Raw genomic sequence first — 17792 nt, 5'->3', positions numbered from 1 at the left:
AACTATTGCTGGAATCCAGGTGACAAATACTTGTGGCCTGAACTAAGGCAGTAAAGTGGAGATGGAGGGGATTGGGTGGACATAACTGACTTAAGAAGGTAGAGTTGGGGTGCCTGGGTGGCTCAGTCATTTAGCATCTGCCTTTGGCTCAGGTCATGATCCTAGGGTCCTGGGATCGAGCCCCGCATCGGGCTCCCTGCTCTGTGGGAAGCCTGCTTCTCCCTCTACCAGTCCCCCTGCTTGTGTTCCCTCTCTTGCTATGTCTCTCTCTGTCAAATAAATAAATAAAATCTTTAAAAAAAAAAAAAAACGTAGAGTTAATATCGATTGGATATGGGGAATGAGGAAGTGGTCTAGGATGATTGCTCAGGTTTCAGGCTTGGGCAACTGGAGAGAAGGGGGTTGTCCGGCACCCAGCGGGCACTCATTACATTTGTTGAATGTTGAATAGATTTAGGGATAGGAAATAACATGAAAATGAGGAGGATCAGATTGCAATGAAGCGTCCTTATACAGTTTTGGAAAGTTTAGTTTGAGTTACTGCTGTGATACCCCCTAAGCACCCTATGCTTTTCTTTCATAGACCCCATCAGTATGTAATGATATATTTATTTGTGGGACTATATATTTAATGTCTGTTTTTCCTGCTAAGACTATAAGTTCTAAGATTTCAAATATCATGTCTACTTTACTCACCTCTCCTGTCTCCAGTAACTTGATAGGACCTAGCACGTAGTTGGGGGAATACATTATGGAATGGATGGGTGAATCCAGGTGGGAGATGTCCAGCAGGCACTTGGATCTGAGGAGCTAGATCTCAGGAGTGAACTGGACTGAAGACAGAGATTTGCAAGTCATTAGCACTCAGATCAGGGTTGAAGCCGGTGATGACTGAGGATATGTACAGTGAGAAGAGAAAAAAGGCCAGGAGGGAACTCCTAAAGATACTGACTTTAAAAACTGGGTAGAGGAAGGGGAGCCAGCAAAAGACAATGTGAATGAATAGGAATAGAAACAGGAAAAGATCTGGGAAGGGTGGTTTCATAAGAGCCAAGGGGGGAGAGTTGTGAAAGGGTGCTGATACCAATTCCAATGTGGGTGGAGGGTGCACATATCCAAACCAATTCTTCAGACACTAGCTGGGTATCCTGTAATTCAACACTATCTACCTGGAGCTAGCATCAGATTCCACAGGTTAAGGGTTCAATCACACAAGACTGCCCCACTTCAGATGCCGATCGCAAGCCCCAGCTTGTCACCTGTGCTTCTGACCAACTGGCTACAAATCAGAGGGTCCCACAAATCGCTCCTTGGGTTTGATTAATTTTCTTTTCTTTTTTAGATTTTGTTTATTTATTTGACAGAGAGACACACAGTGAGAGAAGGAACACAAGCAGGGGGAGTAGGAGAGGGAGAAGCAGGCTTCCCTCTGAGAAGGGAGCCCGATCCGGGACTCGATCCCAGGACCCTGGGATCATGACCCGAGCCGAAGGCAGCTGCTTAACGACTGAGCCAGCCAGGCGCCCCGGGTTTGATTAATTTTCTAGAGCTGCTCACAGACCTCAGGAAACCCCTTTACTCACTAGATTACCAATTTATTACAAAGGATATGACTCAACAGCCAGATGAAGAGATACATAAGGCAAGGTATGTGGGAATGGGCTTGGAGCTTCCATGCCCTCTTCAGATTCTACCTGAATTTAATCTACATGTGTTCACCAACCTGGAAGCTCTCTGAACCTTGCCCTTTTGGGTTTTATGGCAGCTTTATTACATAGGCACAATAGATTAAATCATTGACCATTGGTGATTAAACTATCTCTAGCCCCACTCTCTCCCGGAGGTCTGGGGGTGGGACTGAAAATTCCAACTTCTGTTCCTGGTTGGTTCCCCTGGCAGCCAATGAAGTGCTTTCCAAAAGTCACCTCATTAACATAAGCCCAATTGTGGTAGAAAGGTGCTTGTTAGAAATAGCAATACATCATTTTACCTTCATGGCTCTGGAGTGATTTCAGGGACTGAGGACAAAAGGCCAAACATTATTATAAGGAAAGATGCTCCCATTGCTTTTTTTTTTTTTTAAAGATTTTATTTATTTGTCAGAGAGGGAACACAAGCAGGGGGAGTGGGAGAGGGAGAAGCAGGCTCCCCGCTGAGCAAGGAGTCCGATGTGGGACTCGATCCCAGGACCCTGGGATCATGACCTGAGCTGAAGGCAGACGCTTAACTGACTGAGCCACCCAGGCATCCTTTCCATTGCTCTTTATCCCTTAGGAAATTCCAAGGGCTTTGGGAGCTGTGAGCCAGAAACATGGACAAAGACCAAACATATATGAAAAATAAATGGTCATCTGAAAGACCAAATATATATTTCTTACAAATCACAATATTGCATACTGGTATATGCTACATTATGGATGAACCTTGAAAACATTATGCTGAACAAAAGGAGCCAGTCATAAAAGGCCACATATTGTGTGATTCCATTTATGTGAAATGTCCAGAATAGGCAAATCCGTAGATGTGGAAAGTAGATTAGTAGTTGCCTAGGGCTAGAGAAGGGAAAAATGGTGACTGCTAAGGAGTACAGGGTTTCTTATTGGGGTGAAGAAAGTGTTCTGAAATGAGATACCCTGTGAATATACTAAAACGCAATGAACTGTATACTTTGAAAGGGTTAATTATATGGTATGTGAACTGTGTCAATAAAGCTGTTATTAACACACACACACACACCCCCGTACACATCCTGGCTGCAGGGCCCAAGACTAAGCAGTTGCAGCTCTTTGGCAAGGTGTCTGACTCCATGAAGGCTGAGATCCCAGGGTTGTGCAGCTGATCTCAGATTGGCAGTCTGTGTGGGCTTTGCTTAAATTAGCCGGCCTCCTTACTCCTCACTCCAGCAGGGGTTTTATATTTTAGTATTCCAACTTAAATCAGAGAATGGGGGCCGAAGGGCGTGGGAAATGCTCTGGTTGGCCAGGGCAGCTCTTTTCTTTCTGCTTTTTATTTCGGTTATAACCGATCCGGTTCTCCAGTTGAGCAAGGATGGATGACACTGGTGAGAACTATGAGCTTGGCCCGAGGGTGTGGAGTGGCCCCTGCTCTTACCACAAGGCTCTTACCACAAGACGGAGATGTTGTGCAAGCAGTGCAGAAGGTGGAGGGGGTGCGGCTATGGGGAGAGGCTGGGGCTGCTGACCTGTGCGGATTCACGAAGTCCTCGCAAGTCTCCGGGACTGGACTCTTCCCTGAGCCGGTGGTGGTGGTGTGTGTGTGTGTGTGTGTGTGTGTGTGTGTGTGTGTGTTGGGTTGAGGACTGGGAGGAGATAAGGTCTGTGTGGAGAGAGGTCTTAATAATGATTTTTTAGTTTCTCAAAAGATCTTTCAACTTTGATTCCTGAAAAAAATTTTATCACCATTGTTTTTTCTGCTTTTTAAATCTGCACTCCTTTGGAGTTCGGGAAAATATTGTTTAAAAGTTGGGGGTGATTTTATCCTTGCAAATAAGATCCCCTGGGTATGCCCTATAAATTGAGATTCTTGACAGTGGGGAAAATCAGCTCTCATAGTTCATGCTGGTAGCTGTGGGGTAAGTTTGTGAAACTGTGGGTAAGCAAAAGGAGGCTTCTCTAATTAGGTCATGAGAATTGTGTTGCTGAAGCTTGGTAGTCTAGTTTGGGTCCTGCCCTAACCAGACCCCCGCTAATACCACCCCCTCTCCCATGGCCAGCAAGCTCTTTGCAGTGGGAGTGGTGAAAAAATTTTTTCTTTCTTTCTTCTTTTTTTTTTTAACTTGGCCACTAAACACAGTTTAATAGTCCCATTATTCCTTCCCACTTGTTAAATTTCTAATTCTATGGAGAACAGAGAAGTAAAATTCCAAAAGCAGTTAAACAAGAAGTGTTTGAAATCTGACATATATTCCCAAACAAGAATTCCTCAGGTAACATTTTTCCTTTCTCTTTGTGGAATCCTATATACTGATATGAAGTGTGTTACAACAAAAAAAATGCCTGGTGGTGCCTGGGTGGCTCAGACGTTGGGCATCTGCCTTTGACTTAGGTCATGATCCCAGGGTCCTGGGATTGAGCCCCACATCGGGCTCCCTGCTCGGTGGGAAGCCTGCTTCTCTCTCTCCCACTCCCCCTGCTTGTGTTCCGTCTCTCGCTGTCTCTTTCTCTGTCAAATAAATAAATAAAATCTTAAAAAAAATGCCTGTACAATGCATCAGTTGCTAGAGTATTTGCTTATTTTTTCCCACTTGGCAGAGGTGAAGTCAGTTGTTGGAATGAGGCTGAGATTGGAGAATCTGTTAAGTTTTATTCTTGGACAGATGCAGCATCTTCAAAAAGAGTTTGAGGTAACCTAAAGTAAAAGACACGTGTACATTAAGGATAATAAAATGCAATTTGAGGGCTTGCTTTGGCAGCACATATACTAAAATTGGAATGATAGAGAAGATTAGCATGGCCCCTGCTCAAGGATGACATGTAAATTCATGAAGCGTTCCATATTTAAAAAAATAAGTAAATAAAATGCAAATGGAGTACAAAAAGAAATAGAAAATCAAAGTGATAGAAGAGCGAAGAAGAAAAAAATGCTGTCTACAAAGGCTAAGAGAATTATTCTGATTGAACATTAAATTTGGCTTTGAACTTCTAAGATAATATGAAGAACTAGGTAATTTAAAAATAATCAGTAGCAGGGCGCCTGGGTGGCTCACTCGGTTTAGCGTCTGCCTTCAGCTCAGGTCATGATCCCAGGGTCCTGGGATAGAGCCCCACATTGGGCTCCCTGCTCATCGGGGAGCCTGCTTCTCCCTCTCCCTCTGCACCCCTGCTCCTGTTCTCTTGCTTGCTCAATCTCAAATAAATAAATAAAATCTTAAAAAAAAATAACCAGTAGCATACTCTTTACTTAGAAAAGACAAAATCTCAAAAAAAGAAAAAGAAAGGACAAGTACTCTTCTGGTACTAAATGCATGGCAGTATGTATTTAGGTATTTATTTATTTATTTATTGAAAAAGATTTTATTTATTCATTTGAGACAGATACAGAGAAAGAGAGCATGAGCCGGGGGAGAGGCAGAGGAGAAGGAGAAGCAGACTTGCCGTTGAGCTGGGAGCCCTATGTGGGGCTCGATCCCAGGACCTGGAGATCATGACCTGAGCCAAAGGCAAATGCTTAACCAGCTGAGCCACCCACGCACCCCAATGACAGGATTTATTGTATGGGGTCTTACACAGTGTACGGATACATGTTGTTCTTGATAAGAATTTCATAAGCAAATGCAGAGGTGATTTTCTTCAGACTTTTTTCTTTTTTTATCAAAGAAGTATTTTTATTTTTCTAATTTGAGTCAAAAACATGCAGATCATAAGTGGATGGTTCAATGAATTTTCACAAAGTTAATACTTACATTACAGCCACACAGGTCAAGAAAAGAACTTTACCAGCACCCCAGACAACCCTCTAAATACCTCCCTCCATCTTTGACCCCACCCACCTCCCCAAGGGTAACCATGAATCTGATTGGTAGCAACGTAGATTAGTTTTGCCTATTTGTAACTGTGTGTAGGTGGAATCTACACAAAGTTCTTTTGTGTCACAATATTATGTTTGTAAGATTCATACATCTAATTGTATGTAGCTATAGTTCATTTTTGTCACTGTATAGCGTTACATTGTGTGAACATATTTCAACTTATTTATTTATTCAACTGTTGTTGCATATTTGGGTTGTTTTCAGCTTTTGGCTATTACAGATGATAATGCTGCTACGAACACATCTTATGATGCACATGTGCGCATATTTTGTTTTTGTTATTATGCACTTAAAAGTGGAATCAATTAGTATAGGGAAGGTGGATCTTTATCTTTGGTAGATAAGGACAAACCATTTTTCAAATTGATTGAATCAATTAACTCTTTCAATGGAAATGCTTGATTGTTCCATATTTTTGCCAGCACTTGACATTGTTAACTTTTTTTCAGTTAAAACATTATGGTGGGTGCATCTGATTATGATAAGTGACTATTGACTTGGGTACCACCTAGTCTGTATGTCCAAAATGACAACAGAGAATGTTGTGGTGGATCAGTCCATGAATCCATGTGCTGATTATGTGTGTGTGTGTATATGTATATATATATATTTTTTAATTAATTTATTTGAGAGAGAGAGCGTGTGAGCACGAGAAGGGGGAGGGGCAGAGGGAGAGGGAGAAGCAGGCTCCCACTGAGCAAGGAGCCTGATACAGGGGTCGATCCCAGGACCCTGAGATCATGACCCAAGCCGAAGACAGACACTTAACCGACTGATCCACCCAGCTGCCCCCCATGTGCTGATTATAGACTCACTCTTAGGATCAGTGACTAGACTGATAGGAGTCTGTAGACAAACCCAGGTCTGAAGATTTGAAAGGAGGGAATACAGGCCTTATTTTGCCATGCACTATATTGCAGAGAGCTAGGTCCTCTGCTTGAGACTGAAGAAAGTCAGGGTGAATTAGCATTGACCAGTATGGTGATAAAGAGCTGGTAGAAATGATGAAGGATGTTGCAACACATGGAGTTTGACATCTGAATGCACCAAATAGTTTGAGTTCTCATGGTGTAATTTCCTTCTGTTAAAGCCTGGAGGAAGAGGTAGGGCTCATAGAGAAAGACCTAGAATGGCACTGATAAAACAACAACAACCAAAATAATGCTAATAATATCTAATAATTTTATAGTGTTTTATGTGTGTTAACTCATTTAACTTTCTCAACAAATCACGGAGATGTCCTTTTCCCATTTTGAAGATGAGCACCCAGGTACGGAGAGGTTAATTCACTTACCCAAGGCCATACAACAAGTAAATGGCAAATAAAGCCTGAATTTGAACCCAGGTAATCTGGCCTCAGAATCCAGGTTCAGGACTTTATGCTAGCCACAAAATTAGGGTTGGGGGCATTGGAACTCATGCAGAGAGATTCTTGGAAAGGAGGAAAAGGAAAAGTAGGCAGGAATTAGCCAGGTGGTCTCACTGGTATCAACTAACAGGCTCCCAAAAAAGTGTTCTGACAAACGGAATACATTCTGCACTCTTGCTGAAGGGGAAAATCGCAGAAGCCTGAAACATCTCCAGGTTTGGATGTGAGAGTCTTCAGCACACAACAAGTACAATGGCTGGGTGGGGAAGCCCAGTTTAGCAGAGAGCCTAACACTGAGGATTGCCAGTCTTCCCTCCTCATACCTGTGTCAGGTCTTTATGATTGCTCTACTGAGGGATAGATGACGAGTATCACGGCTAGTTTCTTTTGGGTTTCCTGGTTGTAGAGAAACCAATTAGGGGCAGCAGTTGATATATTATGATATATCATAATATATATATGATTATATTAAATCATATTATATATGATTTAAATTTCTAATACCCATGCCAGTGGCTAGGGACCCTGTATTTGCCCCAGATTCCGAGACAACCAACAAGGTCAATTCATGGGGTTCCAGAGGGGCCCTGTCACTGAAACCCGGGCTGGAGGGTGGGATCTGGAGACTGATAGTGGGGAGGGAGGAACAAAGGAGGGACACCCTAGTGGGTTCTTAGGTGGAGATTAAACCATCTTTACTTCCTCTTGGACCCCCTGGACATGTCCCACTTCCCTACACCCTTTTATACCTTTGTTTCCTCTTCCCCTAGCTTCTCCCTTTTTTCCTCATGCTTACATTGCCCCATCCACAAATATGAATAATAACCTTCCCTGGGAGAAGAGCTCACTCTAAATGGGGAGAGGAGGAAGGAAATCTCAGGCTGGGAAATGGCCAGATGACCTCTGTAGTTCATGTAGACAGTCTCGGGACCAAGTCTCCAAGACAGGATGGGCCAATGACTGCACTGCTGGTAAAGAAAAGGCTCTGTAGGTGTTTCCTACAGAGTCATGTTTGGACTCAAGCATCTCCAGCCCAAGGGGGTAGCTCAGTGAAGACACTTACTAAGCAGAACCCAGCCCTCAGTATTGCTCATCTCCCTGAGACTTCTCCAAGGCTTTCCCTTTTCTCCTTCCCAGTCTCCTTCAGGTTGTTCCCCATCCTTGCCAACACTTATTTTTTCTTGTCATTTTGGCTCCTATGTATATGTTGACTATGTATGTGGGTTTGTTTCTGGGCTCTTGATTCTGTTCCCTTGGTCTATGTTTGTGTGTTTATGCCAGTAACATCCCTTTGATTACTATAGCTTTGTAGTATAGTTTGAAATCAGGAAATGTGATGCCTCCAGCTTTGTTCTTCTTTCTCAGTATTAAATTGGCTATTTAGGGTCTCTTGGGCTTCCCTAAGAGTGTTAGGATTGTTTTTTCTACTTCTGTGAAAAATGCCATTGGAATTTTGATAGGGATTGCATTTGATCTATAGATGGCTTTGGGTAGTATAGACATTTCAACAAGATGAATTCTTTTTTTAAAACATTTATTGATTTAAGTAATCTCTACTCCCAATGTGGGACTTGAACTCCTGACCCGGAGACCAAGAGTTGCATGCTGTTCCGACTGAGCCCCAACAATATTAATTCTTCTGATCCACGAACATGGGATCTTTCCATTTATTTGTGTATTCTACTATTTCTTTCATCAAAGTCTTAATAGTTTTCATTGTACAGATCTTTCATCTCTTTGGTTAAATTTATTCCGAAGTATTTTGTTGTTTTTGATGCTATTGTAAATGGGTTTGCTTTCTTTATTTCTTTTTCAGGTAGTTCATTATTAGTGTATTGAAATGCAACTGATTTTTGTAGGTTGATTTTTTTTTTTTTATGCTGCAGTTTTACTGAATTTGTTTATTAGTTCCAACGGTTTCTTGGTGGAGTCTAGGACTTACTTTCTTTCTTTTTTTTTTTTCCCCTTAGCCCCAAACCCACCCCTAGGATTTTCTGTGTATGTTGAACCATCCTTGCATCGCAGGTATTTGAAACTGGATATCATCCTAGGACTCCCCCATCTGATCACTGGGTCCTAGGGCATCTGCCTCTTATGTATTTCTAATTGCTCCCTTCCTCCTCATACCCACTGCATGGTCAACTCTTTCATCTCCTGCATGTCTTTGTTCAGATGTTGCTTTCTTAGTGAGGCCTACTCTGACAACTATTTAATACTGTAAACTGTCCTCACTCCAGGCCTCTTGATCCCCCTTATTCTGCTCTTTTTCTTTTTTCCAAAGTGCATATCCTCTTCTAACATATTTATTATGTCTATTGTTTATTTTACTTTTTCAAAAGCTTTATTGAGATATAATTCACATATACAATTCACACATTTAAAGTTTACAATTCAGTCACTCTTAATATATTCACAGAGTTGTGTGACCATCACCAAAATCAATTTTAGAATATTTTTATTACCCTAAAAAGAATTCTCTTACTCTTTAGCAGTCACCTCCTCCCATTTCCCCCCAGCTCCTTCAGCCCAACCTTAGGTAACTACTCACCTACTCTTTGTCTCTATAGATTTACCTATTCTGGAAATATCTTATAAATCGACTCATACAATATGTGGTCTTTTGCAACTTACTTCTTTCACTGAGCATAATGTTTTCAAGGTGCCAAAGCAACTGCACCATTTTACATTTTCACCAGCAGTGAATGAGGGGTGAGCCCCTAATGCAGTGCCTGACACATAGTGGGTGCTCAATAAATGTTTATTAAATGTATGGATGAGAAAATGTAGGACACAATCTACGTTGTTTAGCATGCCATCTGAGGGCTTTCCTGATCAGGTCCCTACCTATTTTTCCAGCATCATCTTTTGCTGCTCCACGGCCTCTAGCCTTACAGACCTCTCTGCCTTCTCACACAGCCTGTTCCTGCTGCCTGAGGTATACTTCTTGTCCTTCTGCTTAGGGTGCTGAGCTTCTGTTCGCTTCCAGCACTACCTCTGCCCTTACACCTTTGGTGTAACAGGTGCTTTCTCTGCTGTCCTCTCCGCATTTTCTTAATAATTTATTTCTATTTCTATATCCCCTACTAGTTCTGTGAGCTTCTTAAGGATTAGCACTGTTCTACTCATTTTTGTATCCTCTGCACTTACCCAGGGCTTGGCACAGAGTTGGTATTTAATAAATGTCTGTTTCAGCGAACAAGTAGAGGAAATAGCAAGAGCAAAACCCCAGAGGGAGAAATACACTGGCAGGTTTGAGAAACAGTGTGTTTTTCAACTTGACTGTGTTAAAAAACAAAACTCAACTGAGTACATTTGAGGATCTAATTGACTCTGTTAAATGATTCATGAATTGGGCAGTATCCCATCTAGCAAGGAGAGGGGAGCTGCACTGAGCTTGGAAAAAGAAAGGTTTTTAAAGGCACAGAGAGGGCATTAAAAAAAAAAAAAAGAAATTTATTAGCAAGGAATGCATTCTTTAGGCAAGGTTGCCCTCGTAAGGGAGAAAGGGGTCTATGGGGGATTATCTCCTAGTGTTGACCAGGACATTCCATTTTGTCTGGTTAAAGGTTACATTCCTGGGGAGGTTGACACTGCAGTTAGCTTAGGTATTAAATCATGGTTTACTGACACGGGGCCTTAACATAAGTGACTCCATTTGGGGCCTGTGGTTTTCTTTTTAACATATCCCCTTTTTGATCAGACCCGCAGTTTCAGTGAGAGATGTGATAAAAAAATTATTTTTGAGATGTCATAAAAATTTAAGGCATCAGTTCCACGCTCAGCTACTATTCTGTAGTTTTTGCAGCTGTTAAAAAGCAAAATTCAACAAGTAAATTTGAAGATCTAATTGGCTTTATCAAATGATTCATGAATCAGGCATCATCCCATCTAGCAAGTAGAGGGGAGCTCAGAGGAGCTGTACAAAATGGAAAGTTTTTATAGGAAGGAGGGTGGGGCAAGAAAGTTATTAGCAAAAGAAACGGATTATTCTAGGCAAGGTTGCTTTCCCTCAAGGGGAAGTGTAGGGGGTCTTACCATGAAGATCATCCCATCTTCCTTTGGAGGGTGGAGAGGGCCCATGTGGCAGACTTATAGGTGCCGATCAGAAAATTCCTGATTAAGACTATTTTTCTGGGGGAGGTTGAAACTGCAGTTAAATTAGGTATTAAGCCCTGGTGTGGGGCCTTGACCTAAATGACACCATTTGGGGCTGTTGTTTTCTTTTTTTTTTTTTTTTTAAAGATTTTATTTATTTATTTGAGAGAGAGAATGAGAGATAGAGAGCACGAGAGGGAAGAGGGTCAGAGGGAGAAGCAGACCCCCCGCTGAGCAGGGAGCCCGATGCGGGACTCGATCCTGGGACTCCAGGATCATGACCTGAGCCGAAGGCAGTCGCTTAACCAACTGAGCCACCCAGGCGCCCTGTTGTTTTCTTTTTAACACAACTTTGTTGATCCTTTGTTTGGTATTCACAGGTCATGAATTTTTTTGCTTAATCTCTGAGATATCCACAAGTTACAGCTTCAGGTTCACAATTTTTGAGTTGGTCATCCTCTTTGTTCTTTTTCTGATGTTCCAGTCTTAGGGAGATCATTTGATTGGTGGTTAGTGACTGTGAACATGCATGTAAAACTCTTGAGAGAATATGACACACCAGGGAAATTATTATGATTATTATAAGGAAGATAATTCCCAGTGTTTGAAGTGTACTTCCAAGCCATGGTCACCAAGACCCAAACCAGTCAAAATCAAATAAGTCAAACAAAGACCTTAAATAAATAAAATGTTTAAAAAAAAATCTACAGACAGTTAATATGGATGAGAACTAACCAACTGCTGATTATCAAATAAAGGTATAAAACTGCCACACACCCACCCAACACACACACACACACACACACACACCCCACACACACATCTGTATGGTTTGGAGAGTAACTGAGTGTGAGTGAAGAGTGAGGAGGATGGAGGAGCCAAAGACTGGGCAAGGCTTTGCAGCCCCATGCAGGGCAGAGTGGTCAGGTTCAGTCTTGGAGTCTTGGCTTATTATACTTGCTTCTATGTGTCTTTGTGGAGTTAGATACTTTCTAACTACGGAGAAGGAAAAAGCCTGTAGAAACACTTATTATATATTATAATTACAACCTTCAGGAAAAACAAAAATAATGCAGGGAATACAGCTGTGACACATAATTGTAGTCAGTCAGTTGGGTGCAGTGGCATCGTTTTTCCGATTGTGCTAAAACCAAACAGGCTCTTCTAGAAGTGATTATTGTTTATTCATACTGGACCAAAGCCCTGAAGTAGGTGCTGTGTCACTTATAAAGATGAATCACTCACAGAACTGCACCAGGGGTACCAGTCCAGTTGGAGAGATGAGTTATGTGGGAGAGGTATGAATAGATGTTATGGGAGAGCAGATCTATTGATGATTCAGAGAAAGCTTTATATGGAGGAGGTGTGAATTGCTGAGGCTTGCAGGACAAGGGAGTATTTGACATGCAGAGATGAGCATCCAGGGCATTTAGGGCAAAGGGCATGGTAAGAGTATAGACCTGGAGCATGGAAAGAGCAGAGCACAACTAAATGGAGAGCAGCAGGCTCTTTGGTTTGGGCATAGGTTGTGTGAGTGGGAAGAAGGGGAGGTAAGTTTGAGGCCTAATCATGGAGGGCCCTGTACACCCAACTAAAGTTTTAGATTATTTTTAGTAGGTTCAGGGCTTTTCAGGTAGTAACATCAGCAGAGCTGTGCTTTGGGAAAATTAAGCAGACAGCACCATGTGGATGAGAGGGGAAGGGACTGACCCTGTGGGTATAGTGAGAAGGCTTCTATGATAGGCCAAGGAAGAGGCACTGAGTGTTGAAGGCTTGAACAATGGATGTGGCCATAGGGATGAAGAGGAGGGGACAGGTGCTCAGACACAACAGAGCCTGACTCTACAGCCTCATCTCCTCAAAGAATGCATGCGGCCAGGAAGAGGAAGTGTCAGGAGTGTTAAGACTAAAATGTAATACAAATAGAAATAGGGAATACTAGAGGTGAAGCACCTTTAGGAGAGAAGATGATGAGTTCTGTCTTGGGTATATTGAGTATCTGGCTAAACATCTGGCTGGAGAGTACTTCAGGAAATTAGGAATACAGGACAGAGCCTCAGAAAATGGTCAGGTTGGAGATATAGATCTGGGCCGTAGGAGGGGATGAGATTGCCAAGGAGAGCATGAGGAGCAGGCAGGGAAGGATTCTGGGACAGAACATTGGGGAATCTTTGCATTTAGGGTGTAGGAAGGAGAGGAAGAGCAAATGAGGAGGAAGGGAAGGGGCACTGTGATGGAAGCAGGAGAACCAGGAGAGTGGCGTATCTCGGAAGTCAAGGGAGGAATGTGTTCCTAGAGTTGGGTGGTCAAGATGGAGCAGGTGATGGCTTCTGACTGTGCGCGCAGGGAGCTCAGGTGGGAAAAGTAGTCCAGGGCCAGACCGTGGGAAGTCTTCTAGGAGAGAGTATGGTGTGGTGATTTGATCCTGTCTCTACTACTCACTCTCTGTTTGACTTTGGACAATTCCCTTCATTTTTGCCTTAATTTGTGCCCCAGGGTCCTCATCTGAAAAGTAGGCATAATGATTGCACGTACCTCATGAGGTTGTGTGTGTGTGTTGTTTTGAACAGTGACTGGCACAAGGTAAGTTCTAAGTTACTGTTCACTATTTATTTTTTTAAGATTTTATTTATTTATTTGACAGAGAGAGACACAGCGAGAGAGGGGACACAAGCAGGGGGAGTGGGAGAGGGAGAAGCAGGCTTCCAGCAGAGCAGGGAGCCTGATGCGGGGCTCGATCCCAGGACGCTGGGATCATGACCTGAGCCAAAGGCAGACGCTGAACGACTGAGCCACCCAGGTGCCCTACTGTTCACTATTATAATTATGTGCCAAGCTGAAGAGTTTTGACTTTATCTGTGGGTGACAGGGAGCCATGGACAGGCTCCAACAAGGGCATGGCATGGTCTGAAAGCAATCTCCTCCTTCAACCAAGACCCAGTTGGAATTCGAGAACCAGATAAAATTACTAGAAAAAAGGAAGTGCTAACTATTGCAGTGATATCTGAGAAGGAGGAGAGATAAAAGGCCTTGGGGATTGTCTGCTTGGTCCCTGGTGAGCTCTGAGTTTCCGGAGAGGGATGAGAACGGGAGGTGGAGTACAAGGGGTTGGGGAACGCATGGGCGGTGAGACACTAGGGGACCTGTGTATACGCTCTTTGAATATTTTGACCACATGGGGTAAGAGAGGATGGTCATTTAAAGGGTGGCAGGGTAGCATGGTTTCAGGGAGGAGGAAAGACAAAAGAGGGAGCCCAGAGGACAGGCAGACAATATAGAGACATTTAGAGCAGGAATGGGGGGATGTGGCAGCCCCTGAAATGAGAGGCAAAACGTGGGTATGAATTAAGACTGTGCAGGCCATTGGTTTGGAAGGGAGGAGGATGAGGTTGAGCTGATCTGTATTTTGGCAGGGAGGCAAGAGGTGAGCTCATCTGTGGAAGGAGAGCCCGATGAACATGAGGTTGGGAAATTGAGAAGGTTGGAGAGGATTTGGAACGGGTGTTATTGGGAACACACACACACACACACACACACACACACACACACACACGAGGGAAGGGTCAGATGGAGGCAAACAGAAAGTCTGCCTTGTATCAATAAAGTCCAGCCGAGACGGGGTATCACTTGTTGGTGTTGTGGCCTCTCTCCAGTGCCATTTGGCAGCTGGCAATGAGAGAATGTGGATGGGATGCCAATAAAATGCCCCTCAAGTGGCTGGCCGTGGGACCTACACTGAATAAGGAGGTAAACGAAGCCATAAGAGGACTGTAATAATAGACTGAGCAAAGGGAGGGCATCGGGGGAGGAAAGAGACAGGGAGAGGTGTGGGAAAGAGGGGAAAGAGCCCTAAAGATACGAAGGGCCTGTAGTCAGAGGGCAGTTTCAGCTTTCAAGATCTTCATGGGAGAACAGCTTCAAATGATGGTGAAGACCAAGGGTGGCGAGGCTCAGGCCTGAAGTAAATAGTAGATCTTAATTTATGCATTGCGATTGTGAAGGTGTTTTCTGAGTTCAACTTCAAAACTCCTTAAAGGAAATTAACCAGGCAGTATCCTGTGGATGAGAAGGAAAGAGACTGACAATATAGTGTGAGAAAGCTAAGTTCTCATTACCATGGCAGGAAGTCAGTTGAAAATGTCTAGAACCAATAAATCAAGAAATAGTAGTATAAATATATAAATCTCCGTTCTGACACGGAGCCAAGAGCCAACAAAGAATTCTTGAGACATCTTTGGTGCAAAAAGGTGGTTTTATTAAAGCATGGGGACAGGACCCCGGGGGCAGAAAGAGCTGCATTGGGGTTGTGAGGGGTGGTAGTTTATATGCTTTCAAGTTGGGAGGGGATTAGGGATAGTGTAAGTCTCTAAGGAATTTTGGAAGCAAGGTTTCCAGGAACTTGAGGGGGCTAGTTACTGTTGGGAAAAGGTCATTTATTGCTGTCTAGTCAAACCTTAGTCATGACACCCTTCAGATGTTTATCAGTGGGTCATAGGCTTGGGGGATGATTGCCAACATGTATCTTGGGGAGTAGAGATAAAGGAAGTTTCCAAAGGAATTTTTATATGTTAAAGTAGACTTACAGGGTCCTGGGGGTCAGGCCAAGATTGCCTTTTGCCCTTGGGAAAGTGTCAACATCGAGGCAGCTGAGTCCCTAGAGGAACGTCACTTTGTTTCAAGGACTTGTCAATGGGCGGTAAGTAGTAAGGAAATTTAATAATTTTTCTTCTGCCTTTGTTTCCCACATCAACACTCTCTACCAGGAGATAGCATCAGATCCACAGGTGAAAGGTTCAGTCCTACAAGACTGCCCCCCCCTCCCCCGCCCCGGCCCCTACTGCAGATGCCAGCTACCAGCCCAGGTTATCACCCGTACTTCTGACTGACTGGCTACACATTGGAAGTTCCAATGATCCCCTTTTTGGGTTCTATTAATTTGCTAGAGGCCCTCACAGAACTCACAGAACAAACTGAAGGTCACCAGAGGGGAGGTGGGTAGGGGGTGGGTGAAATAGGTGATGGAGATTAAGAGCACATTTATCATGAGGAGCCCTGAGTAATGTATAGAATTGTCGAATCGCTATATTGTACACCTGAAACGAATGTAACACTATGTGTTAACTCTACTGGAATTAAAAAAAAAAAACTCACAGAAATATTTTATGTGCTAGATTACTGTAGGTTTATTATAAAAGGATATAACTCAGGAACAGCTGATGGAAGAGATGGAAGAGATGCGTAGGGCAAGGTGTGGGGAAGGGATGCAGAGCCTGCATGCCCTCTCCAAGCATGTGGCTGTCCCCGAATCTCCATGTGTTCAGCATCCCTGCAGCTCTCTGAACCCTGTTCTTCTGTTTTTTTTTTTTATGGCAGCTTCATTATATAGGCATGATTGATTTAAATCATTGGCCATTGGTGATTGGACTCAATCTCCAGCCCCTCTCCCGGTCCCAGAGGTAGAGGAGTGGGTGGGACTCATTCCAACCCTCTGACCACATTGTTGGTTCCCTCATCCTTAGATGTGGCCCCAAGGTAACCTCATTAACATAATAATACAGCTTTGTTCTCCTCACTTAGGAAATTCTAAGTGTTTTAAGCATTGTGCCAGAAATGGACAAAGACCATATATATTTTTTTTATTATAAATCACAGCGTCACAACACTTCATTCCCCTGTAGCTACTGTGTTCTTTCTTCTCCTTCCACACACTCCTTTGAAATGAGTCTCTACTTGGCTCTACTTCCTGCCCTCCAGTCCATCCATCAGCCCATTGCAGGCTGGCTTCTTTACTCTTAACTCCCTTAGAGTCTAGTGTAGATCACTAGTAACCCGCTAGTATTCAGTGGATCTCCGTGTTGCGGAGTTGATCCTCCATTAAGCCCCTCTCCCCTTGGCTTCCTTTGGCTTTATTTCTACTACTTCTCTGGCTCATTCTTCCTGTTACTCTTTTCTCCCTTTGTTCCCCCCACCCCCGCCAGGATATTTTCATTTAATTTATCTATCTTATCTATCTAACAGCATTTATCTAACCACACAGCAGCGGCTGTGTGCCATTCACCGCACCAGGTGCAGATGAATAGATGATACGTAGCCTGGGCTCGCAAGGGCTTTACAATCTAAAAGTGCAAGGAAGCAGTGTAACAAGTTAGTGGGCGTCATGATACACTCAAGCGCAGGCTGCAGTGGGGATGCCAGGGAGGGAGTGGTCTATTTTATTAGACCAGGGGTCGGGTTAAGAGGGGTCAGGAAGGGCGCCTGGGTGGCTCAGTTGGTTAAGCGACTGCCTTCGGCTCAGGTCATGATCCTGGAGTCCAAGGATCGAATCCCGCGTCGGGTTCCCTGCTCAGCGGGGAGTCTGCTTCTCCCTCTGACCTTCTTCCCTCTCGTGCTCTCTGTCTCTCATTCTCTCTTTCTCAAATAAATAAATAAAATCTTTAAAAAAAAAAAAAAAAAGAGCGGTCAAGAAAGTCTTCTGCCTGGACCACTCTTCCCCTGCTTTGCCCTGAGCTATACTTCATCTCTCAGTGCTCATCTATAAAATAATGTGGCAGTCGTGGAAATGTGTTGCTCAGATGTTTTTTCAAGACAGTCAGCTTTGAGGAGTGCCGTTGACTCACAGCCTCCATCTGTTGCCTTTGGATCTGCGATGGCCTGTATACTGAGGCACGCCTCTCCTGGGCACCCCCAGCCAGTGACCGAGCATGGCGGCAGCAATGGAGCCCAGCCAGTTCTGCCCAGTGTGGGATTCTACTGGGGAGTCTCTGCTCAAGGGCCCCCCAC

The 17792-nt window shown here is 43.6% G+C and overlaps 1 protein-coding gene and 1 non-coding gene across 3 annotated transcripts in view; both read left to right on the top strand.

Annotated features, from left to right (window-relative positions):
- The window catches only part of LOC116642416 (17-beta-hydroxysteroid dehydrogenase type 6-like), a 35089-nt gene that overhangs the window by 5198 nt on the left and 12099 nt on the right, over positions 1-17792 (top strand). The window contains exon 1 of one of the 2 annotated variants that reach the window (XM_032420821.1): positions 3029-3061. The exons of the other annotated variant lie outside the window; for it this stretch is intronic. Within the exon in view, the coding sequence (XP_032276712.1) occupies positions 3049-3061 (13 nt within the window). The 5' untranslated portion in view covers positions 3029-3048. Of the gene's footprint in view, positions 1-3028; positions 3062-17792 lie in introns of those variants that run through there. 2 annotated transcript variants of the gene reach the window in all.
- On the top strand, positions 4421-4521 carry LOC116642676. Its single transcript, XR_004301366.1, has one exon. It is a non-coding gene; the product is annotated as a U6 spliceosomal RNA (small nuclear RNA).

The sequence above is a fragment of the Phoca vitulina genome, unplaced genomic scaffold, assembly GCF_004348235.1.
Source record: "Phoca vitulina isolate PV1807 unplaced genomic scaffold, GSC_HSeal_1.0 scaffold23, whole genome shotgun sequence".
Classification (NCBI taxonomy): domain Eukaryota; kingdom Metazoa; phylum Chordata; class Mammalia; order Carnivora; family Phocidae; genus Phoca; species Phoca vitulina.
The sequence above is the reverse complement of the archived record's forward strand: the minus strand, read 5'-3'. Positions and strand labels throughout refer to the sequence as shown.